The sequence below is a fragment of the Protopterus annectens genome, chromosome 12.part0 (genome assembly GCF_019279795.1).
Source record: "Protopterus annectens isolate FY-2018-M chromosome 12.part0, PAN1.0, whole genome shotgun sequence".
Classification (NCBI taxonomy): Eukaryota; Metazoa; Chordata; order Ceratodontiformes; family Protopteridae; genus Protopterus; species Protopterus annectens.
In genome coordinates, this window is record NC_056746.1 from 20,459,458 (window position 1) to 20,482,859 (window position 23,402).

A 23,402-nucleotide genomic window follows, 5' to 3' on the forward strand; every position below is an offset into this window, starting at 1 on the left:
CTAACTGGGAAAAGCCGAAAGACATGAGTTTTTATTGAGAAAAAGTGTATACGTCTGCAATTTTCATTTTCAGAATTCTGAATGGTCAGGCTCATGTGTTAGTTTGTTCTGACAAATTGTGAAAGTAAGAGGAATGTTTTAGTTGTAGTTTATCCCTGTGATGAAAAATCTGCTTTAAATAACTTAGTTTCTTCTGTTGCACAGGTCAGTGCTAATTGTTTACAGTCTGTACATGTTTCTGCTTATACTTCTGCCAGGGCTATGGCCACTGTTACTTTTGTGATTAGTTTTGCATTGCTGAATTCTCAGAACCTCACAGTTGATGATAAAAATCAGATGAAGTTCTTCCTTGGATAGAGATTTTGTGTTTGGCCCCCCTAATGAGGTGACTAAAAAGTATGATGAAAGGGGCAAGCTGATGCAGGGTATCTGTAAGATTTTTCAGCCCTAGTTTTCCGAAGAATTTTCTACCCTTATGTGATTTTAGCAAAAAAAAAAAACAGAATTAAGTCGCAACAAAACACAGGTAAACAGAATATGGAAAGGGAGCTGCAAAAAAGTCTTGAATCTTCCAAAACCAAGGACAGTCCCAACAAATCTGAATGACTATTCAACAGACCATTTTTATGCTTCCTCTAGCCAGGCTTAAATCTGAGAAAACTACAGTGGTGCTAAAGTCAGTATGGCTTCAACATTCCCATCCTTTGGACTTTCTAGTTCCTCCTCTTAAACGCCTTAAGCTAGAGCTTCAGTGGTGGATTCATCAACTATCTTTCAACCCAGGGCTTCCGTTTCAGTCTCCAGTCCCCTCTTAGGAACTTTTTCAGATACCTGAGATGCTGGTTAGGGCCTTCTTTCTGCCCATTAAAGGTTCAAGGCCTTTGGTCCCTTCACCAGAGGATGGACCATATCATCATCAAGGAGATGAGAGCTGTCCATCCTTTTCATGCCTTCCATAGTCTGTTCCTTCCAGGACCTCTCAAAATGTTTAAAGACAATACCAGTGATGTGGTATATTAACAGATGGGGGGGGGGGTGTCTTACCGCTTGTGCAGACTGGCTCTACAGGTTTGAGATCTGGCTGTCCAGTATCGGGTAACTGTTCAGGCTGTTTATATTCCTTCAGAACAGAACCTTGTGGCAGACTTTCTGCAGGTCCATAACACAGACGTACAAGTTGGTGCTTCACAGAGATTTGTTTCTAGCCATTGTCCACCAGTGGGTTACTCCTCATGTAGATCTTTTTGCCTCTCCTCTGAACAGACAACTTCCTCTCTTTTGCGCCAGACTCCCATGCCCTCTGGCATGAAAGGTGGATGTCCTGTCTTTTTCATGGAAGGGGATGTTTATTTATGCCTTCCCTTCGTCTCATAACAAGGGCCCTGTTCAGGATAGACCAGGACTCTCCCAAAAATCTTGTTGGTGACTCCCATTTGTCCTAGACAGCATTGGTTCCTTCTTCTGCACTTAGCCAAGGGCAGTCACCACAAGTTACCTCATATGGTAGACCTACTCACACTACAAGGGGTCTCTCGTCCATCCCTACTTGTTCACTCTTCAACTGACAGTGTGGGTGATAGTGTTTTGATCCCTTTTTTGGCACTTTTTTTCTGAGGATGTGCTTCAGGTTCTGCAGGAGGCCATTAAATCCTCTACCAGGAACTCTTCTTTATCCATAGGGAAGAGATTTTCTCTCTGGTGTCTTGCTTATAACCAGGATCCACTTTCTGTGGAAGTTCTTTGGTTCTCATTTGTGTGAATTAATCCAAGTTGGGTTGGGATATTCTTCAGTTAAAGCTCACATTTGAGCTATTTCTGCTTGTCTGCCTTTGACTCCTCCTTTGGCTTCTAGGTTTGAGGTCAAACAGTTTCGTAAAGACGTCCTTCATATCAGGCCTTACAGGAAGCCTATTCCTCCTTCCTTGACCTTAATTTTGTTCTTGAAAAATAGAGTCAAGCTATTTTTGAGCCTGCAGCTTCAGCTTCCTTACAGCATTGTACTTGGAAGACTGTGCTTTTGGCCCTTACTGCTGCTACAAAGGTGTCTGAGCTTCGGACCCTTATGGCTGCCCCTCCTTTTTTAGTTTTTCATTGAGACAGGGTATCTTTTCGTACTAATCTTTCTTTTATGACCAAGGTGGTTAATGAGTTGCCTGTTAATCAGTCTATTCATTTGCCCACTTTTGTTCCCCTTTTCTGCAGTCTGCTAATGAGAAGGTTCTTCACACCTTGGATTTAAATAACCAACTTAAATATTACTTGGGTAAAACTTAGTCATTTGTAAATCTGAGCAGTTTTTTATTTCCTTTCATCCTAGGTCTCTAGGTTTAGCTGTTTCTAAGGAAACATTTTCTTCTTGGATCTCTAGTGCCATTTCCTTTTGTTACTCTCTTCATGGGAAAAGCCTTTCTACTTCTGTAAAGGCTCTTTTTACCAGGGCTGTGGCTTCCTCTGGTGCTTTTTTCAAGGGATTGGATATCAGTTTCATGCGTGAGGCAGCTACTTGGACTTCTGTGCATACTTTTAGTTGTTGTGTCCAATTCTAGAGCTGGATTTGCCAGGGCTGTCTTGCATGGCTTTCTTGAGTCATCTGCTGGGCCTTCCTCCTGTCCTGTTTCTTCTTCAGCATTTGTACTTTCCCTTGAATAAGGTATACTGCAGCAGTGATATGGATGGACATAGTACACTTGTATAAAATCTTGCCATAACAGTAGATGTTCTTCCCTTCACTGTTGCAGTATTCACACCCTTCCTCCTCCCCCTTTTCTTTTCTCCTTTTTCTTTTTTCCTTCTGGATGCACGGGTTCCCCCTTTGCTCCTTAGACTGTTCCTCCTGGGTCTATTCAGTTCTGAGATAGGTACGTCTGTACGTCACCTTTTTTTCCCTACGCTGTGATCAGGGCGCATACATGTGACATACAACATCCTTAAAATTCTAAGGCTTTGGTAGACTGGCCAAACGTTGGGCTACCCGTGACAGGAGGTCCCGTGAGTAAGGAATACTGCAACAGTGAAGGGAAGGGTGTCTACTGTTATGGCAAGATTTTACACAACTGTACTTTTTCAGTGCATTATGACTGTATCTTTTAATGTTACCATGTCTGCATTCAGTCTTTCTATGTTCTAGATTTTGCTGTGCTCTCCTTTTCTGTATAATATTGTTGATTGAAAGACAGTGATATATTTTCTGCTCTTTGAGGTCTGGTCATGGCTGAAAATCGACTAGTCCACTTACCTAGTAAACAAATAATAAGTAAATTAATAAATTAAAGCCACAAAGTGTTAATGTGCTTTCATTGATAGTTTGGGGTTTTTCATGTTTTGGAGTAGTGTGCTAGTCTATGGAGGTCACCAGATTAAAGCTGCTGGGATCCAGCTGACATTACTCAACTTGTGTCTGGTGTACTTTATTTTTATTGTCAGGCTAAAATAAATATTTGATGAAATCGATGATGATATAAGGATAAAATGAGACCTGCTGAGATGTAATTCTCATTTACTGGATCATTTGTTCATTAATTTGCCACTGAAAATTAAATCCAGCATACCTTTCACACTGTATTTTTTTTATTTCAGTTGGTACTTGGTCCCAGCGGTGTCTTGCAAGGAATCCGGCCCGGCAAGTGCTATGTGGACATGTCAACAGTTGACCCTGAAACAGTTGCTGAGCTGTCACAGGTAAGTGTTGCATTTTGATATTTTAACTACTGATATTTGGAAAGGGTAGTTGTGTGGGGAAGGTTACATTTCCTTTATTGCCCTTTCTAATCAGGCTAAGGCAACATACAGACCATTCACTTGTATACAGTAACAACTTGAATGCCATACATATCGGTAAATATTCAGCAGTAGAACTTATAAAACACATTCTTAGTACATGTAAATGTTACACACAGTCAAGCTGTACAATAATAAGACAGAATAGTAACATTGCAGTTAAAAGTAGCCATACATTGGCTGTTATGTGCTGCATACTGGCCTTTGCTTAGTAATACAGAGCATCAAGTAAACTTGTAGAAAGAGGGAGAAAAACAGCAGGGAGGTTGGTAGTATAGCTGTGAGTAAAGGTAAAGGGTTAGGGCGAATGTTCAGCCATTACGATAAAACAGGAGCATTTGAATTGTTTTTGTAGGTGTAGCTTCTGATGCTCATGAAACTGAGAGGTTGGTCTAGCTTTCATGTCAACAAGAGAAGTATAGTGTTCATTGTTATGATTACACACTAACCATTTCTTTTGAAGTTCATATTTAATGTGGAAACTGGTCCATACAATTAAGTCCTTCAGATTCTTAATTGCCTTTCATACAAGAGCCACAAAGGTGAATTATCTAAATAAAGGGAATTTAATTCCCTCCTAATGGTAACTAAGCACCTTTAGCAATACAGTAGAAATCCAAATAAAAGTGCATGTAAAATTCAAGACACAAACAGTCTTCCCCGCATTCTAGAACTTTCTAGTGGTTGCCACAGTCCCATCTTGAACATTTCGTTTTGCGATTATTACAGATTTTTTTAAAGCGGATTCTTCTTACTGCTTGATAAACTGCTAGGAGTAATTTTCTTAGCTGACGGAGATTTCTGCTTTACTCTCACATTGCATATTTGAATGGCCTGATTGTATTTATTATAAAGTAGCTGCCCTGGTCCTTGCCAGATGTCCTTTTTTTATCAAGTGACTGAACTCCATCATGCACTGGAACAATTAGATGATTAATTTCAGGCTCTCAGAGGTCTTGGTTCTCATCTAGAAGAGATTAAGTTGTCCTCTGCATATGAGGGTGGGGGGGTGGCACCTACCGCAGTTGGAGAAGTACAAATATTTTTCAGTCCTTTTCATAACTGAGGGTAGAAGATTGGGATATGGGTTAATGTATGGGAGGAGAGGTGGAGGTACTTCAGGCATTATGTTCTGGACCATGATAGTGAACCAGGAGTCCCTTTCAGATGATGAAAGCTGTCTTTGTCCAGATATTCACCTGTAGTCATGATCTTAGTTACTGAGACAGTGACATGATACAAGAAGCAGAAATAATTTTCTTTTTCAGGGTAGCTGTGCTCACTGTCCATGAAAGTGAAGAGCTTATCTTGGTTTCCAACCACTGCTTCTCAGTGTTAAGTGTTTGGTTTAGGTACTATATGAGAACAACCCCCAGGTGATTCACTTAGGAGATATACCAGACAAGACCTAGGACATTTTATAGGGGTTGTAACTCCCAGCTTGCCCAGGGATGCATGCAGATCATGAGCTGCAGACTTTTGGTGGAGGTAGGGAAGTCTGGTCTACCCTGCTCACTTTGATGTCTCTGTGATACTGACCAATACTCGTGGGTTAGAAAATATGGATGTCCTTCATGGATGCATCTGCAGTCATAACAACTGGGTTGTCCTGTCGTCAGGCAGCCCTTCAGTCGGCCGGATTCCAAAGTCCGGGTCCGGCTTCGGCTGATGTCGCACTTCACCCGACGTCATCTCTGTTGGTCTTCGGGTATAAAAGCATCAGCCGACGCCATTTTCCTCAGTCTTTCTTGCCGTGGCGCCCGAAGCAGAAGCTGTTCGCAAGTGCCGGTCGGTCGGATCCAGAGATTACTTCTACCGAATACTACTTCGAAGAGTTCTAAAGCTAAGTACCCCGTTGGGGACTCTTTCTTGCCTCAGCCGATGTCAGAAAAAGTTAATAATTGTTTAACCTGTGGGAAACAAATACCTCATAAAGATTTCCACTCTTATTGTCTGCCTTGTTTAGGCCCAGCCCACGACGTAGCAGCCTGTTCGGCCTGTGCTTCTTTCAACCGACGAACGCTTAGGTGTCGGTCGGAGTTTGCAGAACAGTTTTTCGGTTCTGATTTTGCGTACATTATGCCGTCGGATCCTCCGACTACCCAATCTGCCAAAAAACGCAAAGATAAAGACCGACACTCGCGGTCCGCGGTTTTGGCCGAAACCATGGTTAAGCAAACCGCGAGTGTCTCAGTTTCGGCCGAAACCGAGAAAACTGATCAAAGTACAGCTGAACCTATCTCTACAACTGAGGCCCCTGCTACCACTCTTGAATCGGCCTCAGAAATTTTATCCACTACGGTGGTTGCCACTGACTTATCAGACACCATTCCCTTGGATGTCTCTACCCCAGCACTTGGTGCTGCTAGGCCTCCAGCAGCCATGTCCATTAAGGCCTTCGCCAGGGCTAAAGCAGCCAAGACTACTAAGACAGTGCCTGTTAAACCCCCCACAACCAGGCCCTCTTCTAGTTCTCAAATGCTTACTTTGGCAGAAGATTTAATTTCATTAATTAGAGGATCTCAATCTCACCCAGACAGGGCCTCTCAGCCCCCAGAGAAGAGACCTAGGGCAGAGCCCCCTGAGCCAGTGTCCTCTGATGATTCTGCTGTGAATCAGACATAACTGACCAGCCAGAGGCTCCTTTCTCCAATTTTGAAGATTCTGATGCTGAAGAATCCATTCCAGCTGCTTCCCCACCAGAAGAATTCTCCTTTGGGGAAACCTTACATGCCATGCGAGCAGTTCCAATGGCAGCAACAGGATTTTCAGACTCCAGAAAAGACTTAGGACCTTTCTGCACCTCCCACAGCACAGGCCCTTAGCTATACCTCCTGTTCTCTCTGTGGTGGATGATGCTTTCAATGATGTCTGCTCCGCTCCAGATTCTTTCCCCCAGCCCCTGCCAAACCAGACAGATTTTACAGGGTGCCAGATACTCATCACCACCTTTACAAGGCCCCACTTGCAGACTCGAAACTATATCCCAGGGTCCCAAGGCAGTAGCATGACCATAGCTAAAAACCCTATTCCTTCTGAAAGGGAAGCAAGGTCATTAGACAGATGGGGTAAAAGGTCTACACTTCAGCTACTCTCTCAGCTAGAGCTTTAAACTGTCAGTTTCACATGATACAATACCAAGAGTTTATGCTTGATCAGTTAACTAAAAACTAACCACTGATGAATCTCTTGATAAGAAATATGTATTAGAAATGGTAAATAACATACAACAGGTTAGCAACCATTCCTTAAAATGTGGCTATGATGCACTGGAGGCTTCATTTAGATCAGCCATGACTGGCACAGTGATAAGAAGGCATGCATGGCTAAAGGAGCAAGCTTTACGGATCATGTTAAAGCTAAGTTGCTAGATGCTCCTATGGATAAGACAAGTTTGTTTGGTACACCTGCCCAGCAGGTTATGAAGAAAATGGAAGAAAAGGCAAAATCTGTTCAAACGGTTAAAGATTTCTTGCAGGTTCAACCCCAAGGTTTAGCAGGAACTGGCCTGCCAAAATTGGTCCTTTCCTGACTCCACAAAATTTCAAAGCGGCAGCAATAGGCGTTCCAGAGGCAGAAACCAATCCAGAGGAGGTGCCTACAGAGGACGACAGTGGCAAGGTAACAACAGAGGCACAGACACAACCACTGCCACTACGTCAACACAACCACAGTGACTTAACCCTAAATCCGCCTACCAGGGAACAAATAGCAGCTCCTCTAGGCGGAAAGTTAACCTTATTTTCAAAGAACTGGCACTACATAACAAAAGACAAGTGGATTTTACAAACCATAGATCAAGGTTACCGGTTTCACTTCCACACTTTACCAGTCAAAAGAGGAATGCCAAATCTACCTTCAAATCAAAAAACAGAGGCACTACAACAGATAATGGAGTTAGCAAACATGAGAGCTGTGGAAAGAGTGCCAACAGCAGAGCAAGGAAAGGGTTCTACTCCAGACTATTCCTAGTTGCAAGAAAGGAAAAAGTTGGAGACCAATTCTCGACCTGTCCACCTTAAATACATACATCATTGTCCCAAAATTCAAAATGCTGACCCTACAGCAACTTCTTCCCATGCTGGGCAAGGAGTCTTGGCTGGTAACTCTAGATCTCAAGGAGGCATACCTGCACGTCCCCATTCGACCAATCTGCAGAAGATACCTCAGATTTCTTGCAGGATCAGAGCACTATCAATTCTCAGCATTGCCCTTTGGCTTATCTACTGTGCCCAGAGTATTCACAAAATGCCTGGCATCAGTAATCGCCCATTGCAGACTACAGGAATTCAAATTTACCCATACCTGGACGACTGCCTGCTACAAGGGGACAACAAAAGCAAGCTGACAACAGATTTACAAAGGGTCATTTACTTGCTACAAGCACTGGGATACACAGTCAATTTACAAAAGTCAAGGCTGATACCATCCCAAACAAGGACATTCTTGGTGAATTGGACACAGTAAATCAAATGGCATTCCTGACTACAGTAAAACAAGAAGAACTCCCTCTTTACTTCTTGGCACTAACAAAACTGAACAAGTTAACAGCAAGAAAAGTACTGCAGGCCTTGGGCTTCATGGCATCATGCATAATCTTGGTCCCATTTGCCAGACTACATATGAGAAAACTACAGTGGTACCTAAAGAATTTATGGTCCCAACACAGACACAGCCTAGAAACAGAAATCCCACTAATTCCATGCTTAAAGCAGGAGTTCCTATGGTGGGCTCAGGCATGTCAGTCAAACCCAGGCCTACCCTTTCGCAGATGTCAAGCAAGCCAGACCATCACAACAGACGCTTCAGACCTAGGATGGGGGGCCCACATGCTGGACAAATGCGTGCAAGGATTGTGGACACAGGATCAACTTCACCTGCACATCAACCTAAAAGAAATGCTGGCAGTAAAACTGGCAATTCAAAAGTTCAAACCATTTCTCCAAGAGGGCCAGTTGATGATAAGGACAGACAACACCACAGTCATGTGGTACATCAACAAACAGGGAGGCACTCATTCATACCCCTATGCAGAATGACTTTGGAGCTGTGGACCCTGGCACTCAGCTACAACATCCAGTTACAGGCAATATTTGTACCGGGAAAAGAAAATACTCTAGCAGACATATTAAGCAGAACCACATCGGATGCCCACGAATGGAAGCTGCACCCGGACATCTTCAAGACCATCTCAAAGAAATGGGGAATGCCTTAGATAGATCTATTCGCATCACCTCTCAATCACCAGCTCAAATAGTTCTGCACAAGGACATTCCACCCACTAGCATGGAAAGTGGATTCGCTCTCCTTCAGCTGGAAAGGCCTAACAGCATATGCATTCCCACCTCTTCCCTTGATACACAAAGTACTACTAAAAATCAAGGAAGAACGTCCAAGGATAATCCTGATAGCTCCAAACTGGCCAAGACAACACTGGTACCCACTGCTGAGGAGCATGTCTCGAACAATATGTGGCCAATACCCTGATGCCTTTGATGTTAACTCAGAACAACTACAGCATCATACATCCAAACCTAAAATCGTTGCAACTGACTGCATGGAACATCACATAGCAGCAGCTAATCCAGAACTTTCCCAAAGAGTTAAAGACATTATTCTTGAAGCACGCAGACCTTCAACAAGAAGGAACTATGCTGGAAAATGGAAAAGGTTTGTCATTTGGAGTACGGAAAGAGGAAAAGATGTGTCAAACATAGATATGCCTAACATTCTGGAGTATCTGGCGAACTTCTTCATTCAGGCCTGTCCTACTCCTCCATCAAGATACATGCATCAGCTATTTCAGCAGAATACAGCTTTGATCCACCTGTTTTTCGCACCCTTTGCTCAGGCAGTTCCTCAGAGGAATCAAGAATGTAAAACCTCCAAGGAAACCACCATTACCAGCTTGGGACTTAAACTTTGTGCTAGAAAAGTTGACACTATCACCCTTTGAACCAGCAGCAACAGCAGACCTACAACACCTGTCATGGAAAACTGCTTTCCTACTGGCAATTACTTCAGCAAGGAGGCTTTCAGAACTACAGGCCTTAATGGCAGTGCAACCCTTCCTAATCTTCCACCAAGATAGAGTGTCCATGAGGACTAATCCTACATTTATGCCTAAGGTGGTATCCAGAGTGTCTTTAAACCAGGCAATCCACCTACCTACCTTCTTTCCCAACCCACAAAACAGAGGGAAAGAATACTGCATACCTTGGATGTACATAGACAGCTACGCTACTACTTGGACAGAACAAAAAATAGCAGAAAGACTGACCAACTTTTCGTAGCCTATGCAACAGGAAGGGAAGGAAAAGCTATTTCCAAACAGACAATCTCCAAATGGATAGGAAATTGCATACGATTCTGTTACTCCTTCCATGGAAAACCAATTCCACAGAACATAAGACCTCATTCTACAAGGGCAACAGCCACTACCACAGCCTTCTTACGAGGAGTGGCAACCAAAGACATTATTGAGGCGGCTACTTGGACCTCCGTGCATACATTTGCCAAGCATTATAATTTGCCTCTATATTCCAGATCCCGAGCAGGGTTTGCCACTGCTGTACTGCAAGGGATCCTAAACACACCATAATCTACTTTTATCCTCCTCCCCTAGTTGGCTATGGTATTCTACCCAGTTGTTATGACTGCAGATGCATCCATGAAGGACATAGTACAGTTTTGTACCTACCATAAATGTAGATGTCCGAACTGGATAGCATCTGCAGTCAGGATTACCCTCCCTCCTTCCCCTCTGTGGTACTCCTAGGGTGTTTACCCTCCTAATAGCTAGCTGGTGGGGGGGGATCTTTTATGGTGCATTTGTTTGTATATATGTACATACATGCTTATTTTTGTTTACCTCTATCTTTTTGGAAACATTGGCATCTATCCAAATTTTAGCCTTCAAGAGGGCTACTGGCATCTGGGGCAAGAAACACTGAGGAAAATGGCGTCGGCTGATGCTTTTATACCCGAAGACCAACAGAGATGACGTCGTGTGAAGTGCGACATCAGCCGAAGCCGGACCCGGACTTTGGAATCCGGCCGACTGAAGGGCTGCCTGATGACAGGACAACCCAGTTGTTATGACTGCAGATGCTATCCACTTCGGACATCTACATTTATGGTAGGTACAAAACTGTACTATCTCTGAATGGTGTTATTTTGCTCTTTTTTTTTTTTTTTTTTCCTGTACTAGCAGTTTCCATATGCTTATGTGCCTTATTTATCTGTGTCTTCAGTGCAGGAATTTTTTTTTATCTAAGTTGACTGGTAGACTATCTTGCAAGAGATTCCTAATATATTTAGGCATTAGCTACTCCTTGCAAACCTCTGAACTTTGTAAACATGTTCAAGGCCAGTACCAAACATAACAGACCTAAGTCTCTGAACAGCTGTTTTGTTTTCGGTAAGAAAGAACCATTTCAGGCAAGTCATTGCTTAACTTCTATACTAGTGAAGAGGAACAGCAGACAACATAGAAAGAAAAGCTTTCTGCTCATGCACCAGGATAGTTAGGGAGTACTTGAGAGCCCAAACCTCTGACAGAAACGAAAGAGTACAGAAATAAAGAACCAACAGTTGTCATATCTTGCAAACCAGCAAGACTAAAACTTTGAAAATTATTTCAGCAAGGAGGCACATTATGAGGACATTAACTGGTTCTACCCTTGAAAAGGGCTGTGTTACACACTTCACACAGAGGATGCATATACTTCTTTCTTCTGAGCTTTCCTCCTCATTCTACATAGAAGGTTCTGAAAGTTTGTCTCCTTCACTGAAAAAAAAAATATTTTATTTCTAAGGGCAGTCTGCAGTGGGTAGTGGTTGGAATTTTTTCTAGAGGGCCCTTAGCAGAACAATTCTTTGAGCCTCCCGACTCTTTATCTTGGGATCATTTGCATCCCCTGCTGTAACACTTCATGCAGTCATACATATACTGGCGGCTGTGGGATGGTACACCTGACCACCTGCTCCCCCTTTTTTTCCTCACTACTTGCACAGTTTGGATCTTAGGACTAACATGCAATAAGTGCAGTGTCTCATATATTCAGTGTCTTAGAATCTTAAAACACCCAGCAGGATTTGTATTTTTCACTGCTTTTATTGCCTCAGACAAGAGCATAACATTACATCTGAAGTAGGAACTTCATTTGTCAGCAACCTTTGGGACACGGATCCGATCTCGGATCCGAGCCGGCAACTTTTACCGCAGCATAGATTCGAGCTCCTAGCTCCTCCCTTTACCCATAATTCCCTGCCAGCCCAAACTGACCTCAGATCTAGTTTGCCGCGCTTCAAGCCTACAAGCTGGATTTCGAGCTCCTGGTAGATGTTCTTCATCTCACATTGCTGCAGTCCTTACACTTGGGTAGTCCGCTGTCCTCGGTCGGCCCGAATATCAAAGTATAAGGCTGACGTCGGTCAAGGCGCATTAGACTGACATCAGGACGTCAGGGTACAAATGCGCATGACCGACGTCATATCCTCAGTCTTTTTTGCCGCATGGTCCGATGCAGAAGCAGCGTTGCAAGTGCCGTTCGGCGTTCTGAAATTTTTCGAATTCGGAGTTTCAGACAGAGTCAAAGTTGGCTAAGTACCCGTTAGAATATTTTAGTTTTTTCTTGCCTCAGTGGTTTACCGGATGTCAGAAAAAGTGAATAACTGTATTTCTTGTGGGAAACAGATACCACATAGAGATTATCATACTTTGTGTATTCCTTGTTTAGGGCCTGAGCACGACGTTGTTGGGTGTCGCTCTTGTGCTAGATTCAATAAGCGCACTATAAAGAGAAGGTTAGATTGTGCCAGGCTAGTCTTTGGGAAGCGGTGCAATTATAAAATGCCGTCGGATGCTCCGACGCCCGCTTCTTCGAAGAAGTGCAAGGACAAAGCAGCTAAGCCTAGGCTTGAAGAGCCGTCCGTACCGGACGCCGGTTCTTTAGAGGTGTTGGTGGAGCCGGTGGTTCCGCCGGAGGTTTCTCTGGAGTCCCAGGGAGAGACTTTGTTATTGCAGGATGTGGCCTCTCAGGAGGCAGGTCAGGCTGAAGGGGCTTCTCAGGTTACTGTGCTCCCCTCCCTTCCTAGGGTGGTTAGGCCCTCTCCTTCTGTTTCCAAGGCTTCTCCCAGAGGCAGGCCAGGTTTAGCTTCAGTTGGTGTCACCCCTAGTTCTTCAGGATCTGTGCCCAAGAAGCATATGCTTAAAATGGCAGAATATTTGATTACTTTGATTAGAGGTTCTTTGCCCCCTCCTGATAAGAGACCTAGGGTGGAACCTGAGCTAGGGAGTTTTGAGCAGGCTTCGGATGTTTCTGAGTCTTCGGCTGAAGACTTGCAGGAGTATTCTCCTTATTTTGATTCTGATGTGGATGATTCTACTCCTTCTGCTTCTCCTCCTGAGGATTTTTCTTTTTCAGAGACTCTTCATTCCATGAGGGAGCATTTTAAGTGGGAAGGTCAGGACTTCTCTGATTCCAGGAAAAGGCTTAGGGAATTTTTGTTTTTACCCCAGCATAGGCCTTTGGCTATACCTCCTGTTCTGGATGTTGTGGAAGATGTGTTTGCAGAAGCTTCCCTTAATCCTGATACTTTGCCTCCTGCTCCTGTTAAACCGGACAGGTATTACAGGGTGCCTGAAGCTCATAAGTATCTTTTTAAGAGTCCTAGGGCAGACCCAGAAACTGTTAGTCAGGGGCCTAAGGGTGTTAAGGCTTCTGTTGTCAAAATCCGGTTCCTCCAGATAAAGAGGCCAGGGCTTTGGATAGATGGGGAAAGAAAGTTTATACTTCCTCCACCCTAGCTATGAGGGCTTTGAATTGCCAGTTTCACATGTTGAAATACCAAAACTATCTCCTTTCACAATTGAAGTCTAAGGTAGATGCTCTGGCGGAGGGTATTGAGTGTAAAGAGTTACAAGATTTAGTACATGTTTCTGAACAGGTGGGTAAGCATTCTTTGCAATGTGGTTTTGATGCTGTACAGGCCTCGTCTAGGGTGGCTGCCACTGGGTCAGTTCTTCGCAGGCACGCCTGGCTGAGGGATCAGAATTTATCTGACCATGTTAAGACAAGGATTTTAGATGCTCCTTTACAATCTGATGTGTTGTTTGGTTCTCCTGTTGAGGCAGTCTTAAAGAAAATGGAAGACAAGGCTAAGTCTATGCAGACTGTTAAAGATTTTTTGCAGGTTCAGCCTCCGAACTTTAGTAGAAATTGGCCTACCAAGGGGTGGCCGTATCCTTCTTATGATTCCCCGTCTAGGGGTAGATCTAGACGTGGTAGGGGCCGAGCTCAGGGCTCTTTCAGGCCTAGAACAGGAGTTCACCTGCACAGTCTTCGGGTGAGGGCAGGGGTCAGTCCTTTCGTAAACAGACCCAATGACCTACCTTTTCAGCTGCCAGAGCCTTCTCGTCTGGCAGCACCTTTGGGAGGAAGGTTGGCACTTTTCAAAGAAAATTGGAGTTTAATTACCCAAGACAGATGGGTATTGGATATCATACACCACGGTTACAGGTTTTATTTCCATACCTTGCCTCCTTTCAAAGGCATGCCAGACGTTCCTCCTCAGCAAAGAATAGAGGCTCACAAGCAAATTTCTCTGTTACTCCAAATAGGGGCCATACAGCTGGTCCCTATGCCAGAAGTGGGCCTAGGATTTTATTCTCGCCTGTTCCTAGTACCAAAGAAAGGGAACACGTGGAGACCAATTTTGGATTTATCTATCCTCAACACTTATTTGGACATTCCCAAGTTCAAAATGTTGACGTTACAACAGCTTTTACCTCTGCTGGGCAAAGATCATTGGATGGTAACTTTGGATCTCAAGGAGGCTTACCTTCATGTTCCTATCAGACTGAGTTGCAGGAAGTATCTGCGTTTTCGAGCTGGGACTTCTCATTATCAGTTCTCTGCATTGCCCTTTGGCTTATCTACTGCGCTCAGAGTGTTCACGAAAGTTCTGGCTCCAGTGATAGCTTTCCTCAGGTTAAAAGGAATACAGATCTATCCTTATTTGGACGATTGCTTGATTCTGGCTCAAGGAAGGGACGAGCTTCTTCATCATTTGCAATATGTGATAGCAGTGCTAAGATGCCTGGGGTATTCTGTGAACGAAATAAAGTCCAGTCTAGTACCCTCTCAGGACATGTGTGAGACTGAATACAGCATCCCAGATGGCCTTTTTGACCCCGGACAAACAAAAGAATCTTTCCCTTTACTTTCATCAATTGTCTCATCAGTCCAGGCTGACTGCAAGGACAGTCCTTCAAACCTTGGGGTTCATGGCATCTTGTATTCTGGTGCTTCCCAATGCCAAACTGCATATGAGGAAGCTACAATGGTATCTCAAAAATGTATGGACACAGCACTGCCAGGATTTGGACACTGTCATTCAAATAATACCTTGCATTCAAAAGGAATTGTGGTGGGCTCAGGAATGGCACCTAAACAAGGGACTCTCTGTGACCCGGCCAGAGGCGAGTCAGATTCTAACGACAGATGCCTCAGACAAAGCTTGGGGAGCTCATCTGAATGGAAAGTGGATACAAGACAAGTGGCCTGCCAGACTACAACATCTACATATCAACTTGAAAGAGATGTTAGCAGTCCAGTTTGCATTAATAGCTTTCAAGGATTTACTTCTTCCAGGGCAGGTGTTGATTCTAACAGACAACACAACTGTCATGTGGTACATCAACAAGCAAGGCGGAACACATTCTTATCCTCTATGCAGGCAAGCAATGATTTTGTGGGAGACTGCTCTCAGTTTACAGCTAAATCTTCAGGCAAGGTTTCTGCCGGGAGCACAGAACTCCTTAGCAGATGTTTTGAGCAGACAATTATGGATCCCCACGAGTGGAAATTGGATCCTCATGTATTTCAGAAATTGACAGTGTCATGGGGAACTCCAGACATAGATCTGTTTGCTTCTCCACTAAACCACCAGCTGCCAAAGTTTTGCGAAAAGGTTTCATCCCACAGCTTGGAAAGTGGATGCTCTTTCTTTCAATTGGAGCAATCTTCATGTGTATGCCTTTCCACCTCTGCCTCTCCTCCCAAAGGTACTACTAAAGGCCAGACAGGACAAGCCAAGGATGATTTTGATAGCTCCAGATTGGCCTCGACAGCATTGGTACCCATTACTGAGAAGCCTGGCACGGGAGCCTCCATGGCCTTTGCCTTGATTCCACACCTGTTGTCTCAGGAGGACAGTCATTTGCTCAATGTCAAGCTTCACTCTCTGCACCTAACAGCCTGGCATATTCTGTTTTGAACCATAGTGGGCCTCCACTTCCACAGCAAGTTTTGAATGTTATTTTGGAAGCTAGAAGGCCTAGTACAAGGAAAGTGTATGCAGATAAATGGAAGAGATTTTTATTTTGGAGTGCAGCAAAGGATTTTGATGTTTCTGAGCCTAATTTAAGTGTGGCTCTTCAATATCTTACTGAGTTACTGGACAAAGGTTTGTCCTTCTCTTCTATTAAGGTTCATGCTGCAGCAATTTGACTCACTATGATTGTGACCCACCATTGTTTTCTCATCCTTTGTTCAAGCAATTTCTTAGAGGGGCAAAGAATATAAGACCCCCACGTAGAGCTCCTACTCCTGCTTGGGATCTCAATTTTGTGTTGGAGAAACTCACTCTACAACCTTTTGAGCCTGCAGCTACTACCGAATTGAAATTTTTATCATGGAAGACTGCTTTTTTGTTGGCCATTACCTCTGCAAGAAGGGTTTCTGAGTTGCAGGCCCTTATGGCGGTTGAGCCTTTCTTAATTTTCCATAAGGATAGGGTATCTTTCCGTACTAATCCTTCCTTTATGCCTAAAGTGGTTTCTAGTGTGGCTTTAAACCAAACTATTCATTTGCCTACTTTTTATGCAAATCCCCAAAATAAAGGGGAAAAGATTTTGCATACTTTAGATGTACACAGGCAGTTGCGATATTATTTGGACAGAACTAAAGGGTTCAGGCAGTCTCAGCAGTTATTTGTTTCATTTGCTTTGGGTTCTCAGGGCAAGCCTGTGTCAAAACAAACTATTTCTAAGTGGATTGGGTTTTGCATTGCTTTCTGTTATTCCCATCATGGCAAGGAGATTCCAGCTGGGATTAGGCCTCATTCCACTAGGGCTACTGCCACTTGACAGCTTTTAAGGGGTGGCAACTAAAGATATTTTGGAGGCAGCTACTTGGAGTTCAGTGCATACTTTCTCTAAGCATTATCACCTTCCACTTTACTCTAAATCTAGGGCTGGTTTTGCCACTGCTATTTTACAGGGCATTTTGGCAGCTCCTGCTTCTTTATAGTTTGGCCATCCTCCCTTACCTCTGCTTTGGGATTCTACCCAAGTGTAAGGACTGCAGCAATGTGAGATGAAGAACATAGTACAGTTTTGTACCTACCATAAATGTAGATGTTCGAAGATCCACATTGCTGCAGTCCAATTTACCCTCCCTCCTTCCCCTCTGTAGTTAGAGGCGGTTGTGTGGGTTGGGTTGTAAATATTGTGTATATTGTATATATTGTACATATTATTAGTGCAAGGGTGGTTGGTGGGTTGTTTGCTGTCTTTTGGTTTTGACCTTTCTTTTTAGGGTCTTCTGACATCTGGGGCAAGAAAAGACTGAGGATATGACGTCGGTCATGCGCATTTGTACCCTGACGTCCTGATGTCAGTCTAATGCGCCTTGACCGACGTCAGCCTTATACTTTGATATTCGGGCCGACCGAGGACAGCGGACTACCCAAGTGTAAGGACTGCAGCAATGTGGATCTTCGAACATCTACATTTATGGTAGGTACAAAACTGTACTTTCAGAGTATTTGTGAGAGAAAAACTTATTTTTTTTTTTTTGTACCTTCTCTTGTGTAATGTGTTTGTGGTGTGTCTAAGGGCCTAGTGAGTGTGTTTTTCTGTTCAACATGTCGGAGGCCCCTAAAGCCATCTTTTCAAAATGCACCGAGTGTGGCCATAAGCTTTCACCGACGGATGGCCACACCCGGTGCATTAGGTGCCTTGGAGTTGAACACCTCTCTTCGGGATGCACGATTTGTGCAGCGTTCAACCCCAGGGCACTTAAGGACCGGAGGTCGAAGCTGATTCTGGCGGGCCTTTTGCCCCCGGACTCTGCTCCGGCCTCCGGTTCTTCGGTGGCCACTACCCAGCCCTCGGTGGTAGCCACCCCTGCCTCCCTCCCTCCGGTCAGGACTCAACCTCTCGTTTTGGCTCCGGAGGAGAGGGAGGCCGGAAAAACCAAAAGGAAGGAGAAGCACCATAAGCGGCGGGCCGAGGACTCTTCCTCGGCCCCGCCCGCCAAGCGGGCTTCTCCATCCAGGGTTTCTGGATCGCCTCCTCCTCGTCTCCGGTCCCCTTGTTTTTCACCGGGACCTGGGGAGGAGGCGACCCGGTCCCTGTCGAGGTCATCGAGGCGTCACTCTAGGTCTGCCTTGGTGGCCTCGTCGAGGTCCACCTTTAGTATGTCAAATGCAGACATGGACCGGATGATGAGGAGGTTCATCCAGGCCCAGCTGCAGATGGGAGTGCTCTTGGCCCCCCCCCCCCTCCGGGGGGGAGCTCGACCCCATTTTTTGCTGCAATTGCTCCTTCTCCATCCTGCTTCCCGGGTTCGGAGCCGAGCCGCGTCGGATCCGGGGGTGTGTCGGAGCAGACAGTACTAGTTACTTCGACTCCGACTGGTCCCTCAAGTTTGTCGGATGCGACCTCTCGGAGCCGTGGGCAGAGCTTCGGATCCGAGGGACTTTGTGTGACTTCGGCTCCGTCCCGGCCGGAGCACACGGGCCCTTCGGATCCGAGGGTCTCGGCCCCGGATCCGGTCCCCACTTCGGATCCGAGTGGGAGCCGACTCTCGGAGCCTATCGAGAGTAGCTCCCCCTCTGCTTTCGCGGTGGCGGAGAGAGCACTGTTGAGTGCATCCGGACCCCCGGTCCTGGCTTTGGCTCCTCCCTGCACTCCCTCTCAGTTGGTCCGGGCTCCCATCATGCGGCCTTCGGGGCAGCCTGCTTCAGCGTCTCTGGGTGTTCCTGTGGAACGTGATATTGCTGGTGAGTCTTCCTCGGACAGCCCCCCAAAGAGGTCCGTCACAAAGCCAAGTGTAAGAGGAGGCACATGGACTCCCCTGAGTCCCTTACCAAAGATACGGACTTAGATGAAGGGGAAGGCTCCCCAAGGTCACCCCCCGAGGATGTCTCCTTTGGAGACATCATGGAAATGCTCAGGATTAGGGGGGGGTGGTCTGCCCCCAAGGCTTCTTCCGATGAGTCCGTATTCCTAGAGGCGTTCGAAGCAGGGCTATCTACTTCTTGGGTGTCCCCTCCCCCCGACCCCCTGGTGTACCTTATTTCCACCAGGGCTTGGAAGGAGCCGGACACAGTAGAGCCAGTCCCCAAGCGCCCGGATAGGATCTTGAGTCCCCCTGCTGAAAGAACCCACTGGAGCAGAGGTCCCCCCGTGGATGCCATGTTGGTGGTGGCGGCCACCAAGGGAGAGCTCTGCGGTCCACCCGCCGAGTAAGGACTCTCGAGCGATGGACCGCCTGGGGAAGCAGGTCTTTAGTTCAGCAACCTTCTCCATGAGAGCGCTGAACTATATGGCACACGTCATCCGGATGCAGCAGGATCTAATAAAAGAATACGCTGCATCCCCCCCCAGAGTCCATGTTGGAAGGATACAAGCAACTGTACTCCTCCCGAATGTCTACTCTACGTTCAGTTTCTAACACCTCTATGCAGCTCTTTTCACACGCCACTGAAGGAGCCGCTAGAGCTGGCGGAGCCGGCCTGGTAATCGGACGTCAGGCCTGGCTCCGACACTGTGACTTCTCGGAACCCTTTAAGGCGTCATTCGCGAATGCCCCCTTTGATGGTTCTGCACTTTTTGGCAAAACCGTTCGTGACACTTTAGTCCAGAGCGAGAAAGACGGGAAGATGTTGTCTGCCATCGGAGTCCGCTTCTCTGCTCCCCAGAGGTCCTTTTCTAAGAACCAAAAGGGACAGAAGAAGAAGATGTGGTTCCGAAAATCGCATCAGTCCCGGTCTGCTCCGGACAACCAGTCCTCTCGTGGCAGAGGAGGACAGGGAGGATGCCGCCCAAGAGGCGGAGGGGGTCCCAGAAACTTTGGGTCCAGAGAACCCTTCTCTGAGAAGCCCACGCAGAACCCGAGGGGTTGCCCGGCTGCTCCACTCTGGAGGCAGTCGGGGGGGGGGGGTGTCTTCTGAAGCACCTAGCAATGTGGGAGTCCATAACAGATCGCTGGGTGCTTTGCATCATATCCAGAGGTTACTAAATTCCCTTTATTGTAACCCCCAAAACCAAAAGCCTCCCCGACATACCACCCAATCAAAGGGAGGCAACTGCTACAGAAATTCAGCAGCTTTTGCAAAAAAGAGCCATCCAGCCTGTGCCCACAGATCAGTTCGGATCGGGGTTTTACTCCAGGTTCTTTCTGGTGCCAAAAAAGATGGGGGACTTGAGATCCATTCTCGATCTCTCTCTCCTGAACCTGGCAGTACCCAAAGAAAAGTTCCGAATGGTCACCTTACAATATATTCTCCCCCTATTACAGGAGAACGATTGGATGTGCTCGTTAGACCTCAAGGATGCATACTACCACATCCTAGTGGACAGACGCTCCACGAGGTTCCTCCACTTCCGGCTGGGAGCCAGTCACTTTCAGTTCAGGGCCCTTCCCTTCGGTCTCACCTCAGCCCCCCAGGGTGTTCACCAAAGTCTTGGCAGTCATAGTGGCCCACCTGAGGCTTCAGGGAATTCAGGTCTTTCCGTACCTGGACGACTGGCTCCTCATCGCTCCAACAAGGCATTTGCTCTGTTCAAGCAGGGATGATTTCCTCGACCTTGCTCCACATCTAGGGTTGACTATCAACATGACCAAATCCTCTCTAGTCCCTACACAGGTAATAGATTTCATAGGGGCGAGATTGGATTCCAGGATAATGCTTGCCTTCCTGACTCCCGATCGGCTTCATAATTTGAGGTTGCATGTCCAGGCCATTCTCATACCTCCTGCTCCACCTGCGGAACTAATCCTGAGGGCTCTAGGGTCCATGGCGGCAGCTATTCCTCTACTACCCCTAGCCCGCCTAAATATGAGAGTCCTGCAGTGGACCCTTCAAGTACAATGGTCCCTGTCTCGCAACCCCCTGTCCCATTTTATTCCCCTAAGCAGGGCTTGCAGAGGGTCGCTCATGTGGTGGCTCCGGTCCCCGAGTCTCCACATGGGACGACCATTTTCAATGCCTTCCCCCGTCGCCACAGTGACCACTGACGCCTCTCGCCTGGGGTGGGGGGGCACTATTCAGGCAGAATGGTCCAAGGCACGTGGAACGACACAGAGACCTCTTTGCATATCAATGTCCTAGAGATGAGGGCGGTGCTTTTGACGTTGCAGGCACTTCACAGCCTTCTCCCGATTGGGACGATTGCAGTACAAACGGACAACATGTCAGTTGTCTGGTACATCAACAAACAGGGGGGAACCAGGTCTTATCCTCTTTGTCGCGAGGCCATGAGAGTGTGGGAATAGGCGATTTCCACCAACCGCTTTCTTGTTGCAACGCACGAATGGTCTCTCAATCCTCTAGTAGCGAAACAAATATTTGCCCAATGGGGGCAACCCTGTTGCGATCTTTTTGCCTCTCCTTCAAATACCAAATGCAACAGTTACTTTGCTCTAATCCCCCCTCAGGGGGTGTCCCCGAGAGACTCTCTAGTACATTCTTGGCCTCCCGGTCTCCTTTACGCTTATCCTCCTTTGCCCATGATGCTGAAACTCCTACAGAAAGCCAGTCTGCTGTGGAGCAAAATGATCCTCATTGCCCCATTCTGGCTTCGTCAAACATGGTTCCCGTACCTGTGGTCTCACCTAATTCATCCACCATGGATTCTGGATCCACTCTCAGATCTCATTACCCACCCTCTGGGTCTCCCCGCCCCCAACCTGGTCAACCTCAAGCTGACTGCTTGGTTGCTCCAGTTCCACTCCTGATTAGGACTCCCGGAATCTCCTCACCAGGCAAAGCCATCCTAGTAGTAGCACATAAACCTTCCATCAGAAGAGTCTACCGCAGCAAGTGGAAACGTTTCTCCATCTGGGCGGAGCACCATCACTTGGATCCTTTCACGGCGCCTCTCACGTCGGTTTTGGATTTCTTAACTACCCTTTTTCATCAAGGGTCTAGCTGCTCTAGTCAAGGTACAACTGGCAGCGATTTCGCATTATCATGTAGGGCATGAATCGGGCCCTCTAATTACTTTCAAGCTTTGTAAAGCTTTCCTCAAGGGTACCTTCCTTCTCAGACCTCCCGTCAGGGAGGTAGTACCCCCGTGGGATTTGTCTTTGGTTCTCCAAGCCTTGACTAGCCCCCCTTTTGAGCCGGCGGCCACGGTTGATCTTAAATATCTCTCTTGGAAGACGGCCTTCTTAGTGGCCATTACTTCAGCTAAAAGGGTCTCTGAACTTCAGGCACTATGTGTTAAACCGCCGTATTTATCCTTCCATCCAGATAGAGTTTACCTCAGGATTAATCCGTCCTTTCTGCCTAAGGTGTCTTCGGAAGCTAATGTTAATCAATCTATTAATCTTCCCGTGTTCTTTCCCCATTACCAGAACAAAGGAGAGTATAAACTGCATTCCTTAGATGTGCACAGACAATTACGTTTTTATACTCATCGAACTGCTGGTCATAGGCAATCTGACCAGTTGTTTGTCTCCTTTGCCAAAACAAGTTTAGGCAAGTCAATTTCTAAAGTTTCACTATCACGGTGGATAGCTAGTTGTATCCTCTTAGCTTATCAGAGTTCGGGAAGGCCTGCACCTCAGGGAGTCTGAGCTCATTCTACTAGGGCCGTCGCTACTTCGGCGGCTTTTGAATCTAGGGTCCCCTTAGATGATATTTGTTCCGCAGTCACTTGGGCCTCATCTCATACCTTTATCAGCCATTACAAACTGGATGTTGTCTCCAGAGGTAGGGCGTCCTTTGGCTCTGCAGTGCTCCGGAATGTTCTTCCATAAAGGCCACCCAGGATTCAGGTAGCTGGGGACTCTGTCCCAAAGGTTGCTGACAAATGAAGTTCCTACTTCAGATTAAGAAGTTATGTACTCACCATAATGTTCCATCTGAGTAGGTATCTTCATTTGTCTGCAACCATCCCCCCCTCCTTCCCCCTGACCTATAGGATCTGTCTTGGATAAGCCCCTTCCGGGGCACAATAACAATGCTTATATCGAGCAAACTTGATCTGAGGTCAGTTAGGGTTGGCAGGGGATTATGGGTAAAGGGAGGAGCTAGGAGCTCGGATCTATGCTGTGGTAAAAGTTGCCGGCTCAGATCCGAGATCGGATCCGTGTCCCAAAGTTTGCAGACAAATGAAGATACCTACTCAGATGGAACGTTATGGTGAGTACATAACTTCTTAATATGGCTGTTAGATGCAGAGGTTCGCTCCAGAAATCTGGCTAAGGAAAAGTTAGAAACTCAAGGACTAAAATTTAGTAGGATTGATGGTGTTGCAGGATATTCATGATTCTGTAAGAAGGTATTGCGATCTGAGGCAGAAGAGGAAACAAGGAGGTAAAGGA

General features: G+C 46.1%; 1 protein-coding gene across 1 annotated transcript in view; it reads left to right on the forward strand.

The window, feature by feature from the left end:
• The window catches only part of LOC122817312 (zinc finger BED domain-containing protein 5-like), a 1,006,885-nt gene that overhangs the window by 932,338 nt on the left and 51,145 nt on the right, over nucleotides 1-23,402 (forward strand). The window contains exon 9 of the mRNA XM_044090534.1: nucleotides 3,577-3,678. Coding sequence (XP_043946469.1) covers nucleotides 3,577-3,678 — 102 coding nt within the window. The remainder of the gene's footprint in view (nucleotides 1-3,576; nucleotides 3,679-23,402) is intronic.